Source organism: Protopterus annectens, chromosome 3.part0 (assembly GCF_019279795.1).
Source record: "Protopterus annectens isolate FY-2018-M chromosome 3.part0, PAN1.0, whole genome shotgun sequence".
Classification (NCBI taxonomy): Eukaryota; Metazoa; Chordata; order Ceratodontiformes; family Protopteridae; genus Protopterus; species Protopterus annectens.
Genome location: NC_056731.1, coordinates 1,497,156,336 through 1,497,161,041, shown reverse-complemented (window position 1 = coordinate 1,497,161,041; position 4,706 = coordinate 1,497,156,336). Strand labels below are relative to the sequence as shown.

At 40.4% G+C, this 4,706-nt stretch overlaps 1 protein-coding gene across 4 annotated transcripts in view; it reads left to right on the top strand.

Moving 5' to 3' along the window:
* The first annotated feature begins 3,996 nt into the window (after positions 1-3,996).
* Positions 3,997-4,706, top strand: part of RGS20 (regulator of G protein signaling 20) — a 910,627-nt gene continuing 909,917 nt past the window's right edge. For 2 of the 4 annotated variants that reach the window (XM_044065515.1, XM_044065514.1), the window contains exon 1: positions 3,997-4,440. In XM_044065515.1, the coding sequence (XP_043921450.1) occupies positions 4,330-4,440 (111 nt within the window). In that variant the 5' untranslated portion in view covers positions 3,997-4,329. The remainder of the gene's footprint in view (positions 4,441-4,706) is intronic. The other 2 variants (XM_044065513.1, XM_044065516.1) reach the window with 2 other exon arrangements.

Here is a 4,706-nt window from a genome sequence, read left to right as displayed (position 1 = left end):
GGTAGCTTCATCCTTAGCATCTTTTTCCCCAATATAATCAGCATTCCTCCTCAGCACATGTCCAAACCAACGTAATCTTGCCTCTCTGGCTTTGTCTCCAAACCTTCCAACCTGGGCTGACCCTCTAATATACTTATTCCTGATCCTGTCCACCCTCGTCACACCCAGTGAAAATCTTAACATCTTTAACTCTGCCACATCCAGCTCTGACTCCTGCCTTTTTGTCAATGCCACTGTCTCCAACCTATATAACATAGCTGGTCTCACTACCCTCTTGTAGACTTTCCCTTTCACTCTTACTGGTACTTGTCTGTCACAAATCACTCCTGACAGTCTTCTCCACCCACTCCATTCTGCCTGTACTCTCTTCTTCACCTCTCTTCCACTCTCACCATTACACTGAACTATTGATCCCAAGTATTTAAACTAATCCACCTTTGCCACCTCTACTCCTTGCATCCTCACCATTCCTCTATCCTCCCTCTCATTCACACACATATATTCTGTCTTAGTCATGCTGACCTTCATTACTCTTCTCTCTAGAGCATACCTCCATCTCTCCAGGGTCTCCTCCACCTGTTCCCTACTCTCACTACAGATCACAATGTCATCTGCAAACATCATAGTCCACGGGGACTCCTGTCTGATCTTGTCTGTCAACCTGTCCATCACCACTGCAAATAAGAAACGGCTCAGAGCTGATCCTTGATGTAATCCCACCTCCACCTTAAACGCATCCATCACTCCCACCGCAGACCTCACCAATGTCACACTGCCCTCATACATATCCTGTACCACTCTTACATACTTCTCTGACATTCCCGACTTCCTCATACAATACCACAACTCCTCTCTAGGCACCCTGTCATATGCTTTCTCTAAGTCTACAAAAACACAATGCAACTCCTTCTGACCTCTGTACTTCTCCATCAACACTCTCAGAGCAAACATCGCATCTGTAGTGCTCTTTCCCGGCATGAAACCATACTGCTGATCACTAATCATCACGTCCCTTCTTAACCTAGCTTCCACTACTCTTTCCCATAACTTCATGCTGTGACTGATCAATTTAATCCCTCTGTAGTTACTACAGCTCTGCACATCACCCTTATTCTTAAAAATCGGTACCAAAACACTTTTTCTCCATTCCTCAGGCATCCTCTCACTTTCCAAGATTTCATTAAACAATGGTTTACACAGATTACACAAATTACACAAATTCCTCACAAATTAATCTAAATTGTCTCTTGCACAAGTTTTTTAACTTCCCACCCTATTTTATGCCACCCCAGTCCTCACTAACCTACAGTCCAACCTTATATCTAAACTAGAACTCACATATAACAAAATTGCTGTAAATCAACCCTACCGCTCTCACCACTACCTATCTCTGAAAAAGCCTACAGTGGCTAGACTTCTACCAACAACTTCTACTACCTCAGCTGCACCTGACTCACTCCATCCTAAACAAACCGTCCTCCTATCCTACTCTCTCAGCCCTCATCTATTTCTACACTCCCAATTGTACACTCCAAAACTAACACCTCTTGGAAATTTATAAGTCCAATAAAAACATAGGCAAACTGCACTACAATCACTCTGTTGCAAATGCATGCAATAAACTGCCTCTATCTTTAAGAACTATCTCTGACACTAACTGCTTCAAAAATTCTCTAAAAGACAGCCTGCTAAACTCATGGTCCTCTTTATGCCCTGACCCAACTTAAGCTGCCCTCCTCTCCAATACACCTAACCTCTCCTTACCCCTAATGGTATACAATATTTCTTCAAGCTTCTACCTCCAAACACATCCTTTCTATCTGTTACCTCCCTCTATATAAATCCTGCTCTAACTCCTAACAATAGGCTGTACTACAAACATTTTGCCTTGTATAAATGTTACAGTTTACCCTGAGTGTATTTCTTGTTAAATTCTTGTATGTAATTTCTATGTAATTGCTTTTATTTTCTGTTCATTATGTTATAGTATTTCATGTTTGTATCTTTTTTACTTTTAGATCTGGAGATGAAAAAGGGCTGTCACCCAGTCAGACTAACCTGGTCAACAAATGTCAAAATAAAATAAAATAATAAAATAAATTATCAACCGATAAGGCAAACAACATTTCTGGAGACTCTCTCTCCTCTCACTACTTAAAAAAACTCTGGAACGCAACCACTGCTTACTTAAAGTGAATAGAAATTCTAAATAGTTACAAAACCCCACAAGGAACACCTATACCAGACTTTGCACTGCCTTTCCTGCTCGTGTGGTTAGGGTTCTCCATAGACCATTCTTGCCAGTAAATTTAAATTCTACACTGCTTTTAATGCACTTTAGTATATCTGCCTCCATCTACATATTTTACTAACCACACTGTTACTTTTCACTTCTTCACTCCTGTATAACGCAGGGAGTTGTCACACTATTGTCTATGTTAATTTGAAATACCAACAGAGTAAGAGAATGTGAATTACTACATATTTTCTAAAGTAAAATAAATCAAAACTTTAATTATTGACGTTATTTATTACATATAATTCACCAGCTTTTCTACAAAAGTCACTAGTTTTGGTAGGGATTAAGAGAGACAGAGATAAAATTTGAGTCAAAATCCGGGACATCCCTGAAAATCAGGGATAGTTGGGAGGTATGCCTAGAAGTATTTAGGGTTTAAACTTTTTAATTTGTATTTAATGTTAATTTTTTGTTAGTATCATACTAAAGTGTAAACCTCTGTTTACTTATTTGCTAATTATAATTATGTATATTGAAAATGATTGCTACCTAGTGTATCACGTGTAATTTCATTGTGGAGCTTTTCTTCCTGGACCTCCACTGAAAGTGGGCTTTTCTCAGTAGGACTTTTCATGGTCAACAAAGATAAATAAATTAATGAATTAATAAAATAAATAAATCAATAAATACTACATCAGTGTGCAGCAATGTTTTAGATTATGAGTCAGAGAATTGCACCGTACATATGGAACTATTCTGTAAAGTTAATTAAGGAGTATGAATTACTACGAGATTTTCTCAGTAAGAGGTTATCTACTAGCACAAAATGGGGGGTGTCAAAATTAAGAGTTGCAGTCTTTGGGGACATTGAGCATTACGAAATAGAGTGTGTGTGTGTGTGTGTGTGTGTGTGTGTGTGTATGTTCAGGGGGTTATTAAAATAAAACAAGGTTACAATTGTGGGCGTCTTTTGCAGACCTAAGTCTAGTAATGTAATAACTCCCTCAACGCAGATACTCTATGGGCTGAATCATATACGTTATAATGATAGGAAAATGTTCTAGTTACCTCTAGAGAAAAGAAAAATCTCGGTTTTTCTGCTCATTTCCACTGATTGAAATAACGTAGTTTTCTATCCCCTGTTCAAGGATCATGACATTTAGTTTTGAAGCTTACCAACTTTGTGGTAACACGGCTGTTTTTTCCTCTTGCATGCCAGTGCTCATGTTGTGCTACAATTCTAGTATCTGGTGATGTCACAGCTGTCAACTAATTTTGGCAAAAAGAAAATAAATATTCCCAGGAAAATAAAACATATTTGTCTAAAGAACCTTACAAATTAAATTTGCAGCCATATGGTATAGTTCGGCCATGATCTTTATCTTAAGCTGAACTGTTTCGCTGGTGCTACCTGTTGCTACAGTCCTGTTCTAACCACCTGTATTAAGTATTAAAGTGCCCCCCCCAAAAAAATAATAATAATACAGCAACTGCCACCGGGGTGGATTCTTGGTGTCAATATGAGACTATTACTGAAATGAAAGAAAACGTGCTGCCTTGTAGGATTGAAATTAATATTGTAGGGCAAGATTCTACCCCTGAGAAATACTTAATGCATGTAAGAGGAGTTTAAATATTTCATATATTCCCGAAACCTCTCCAACTGGTCAAGAATTTTCAATATTTCGGAACTAACACAGCAACGCACAAGGAAAGAATGCTGTTTGCCTTTCCGTGCAGTAGATCCAAGAATTGCTGCTACTGCAGCAGCAGCTTTTTAAATAGCTTGTCTCCCTGGCATTCACGGTTCACTTCGCGATTTCCTCTAGTCATTTGGCTCCCACAACGGCTCTCTCTGGAGCTTTAAAGGCACACTACTCGCCCCGGGCATCAGCCTTCCAACGCTGTAGTCTGCTGCAAACTTGGAGGAGTGATTGTTGTAGAACCAAGCTGAGAACAAGCCCAGGCACGCGGTGGCGGGAGACCGTGATTTGATCAATCGTGTCAGACGACGGTGGAGAGGAGCCGCGCGAAGAGGCTGCCGTTGCTGCTGCCTAGCCGGGAGATCGGTGGCTGGAGGAGGAGGACGCATGCGCGTGGGAGCCGATGATGAGCAGCCGGCCCTGGGTGAGGAGCCCAGTGCGGACGGATGTGATCAAGGCTTAGAATTCCCTCTATCTGCCAGCATTGATGGTGAGATTGTAAGTACTGATACCGAGCAAAACCAAAGCAGTTACAGTAATGTGTTAATACGGGGGCACCTAAAGAATGTTAAATAGGCTTGTGTCCTTGGGGTGGGCCCCCCTTCTCTGTTTTTATTGCCTGATAAAATGATTTTCCTTTCTTCACTGCCGGTGATGGACCAGCACAATATAGTTAATCGTGGAAACAATTTCCAAGGCTAAGAAGGAAGCTTATACTGTATGATTTATTTCTCCTGCTAGTCAATGGTTCCTTTCCTGTTTTT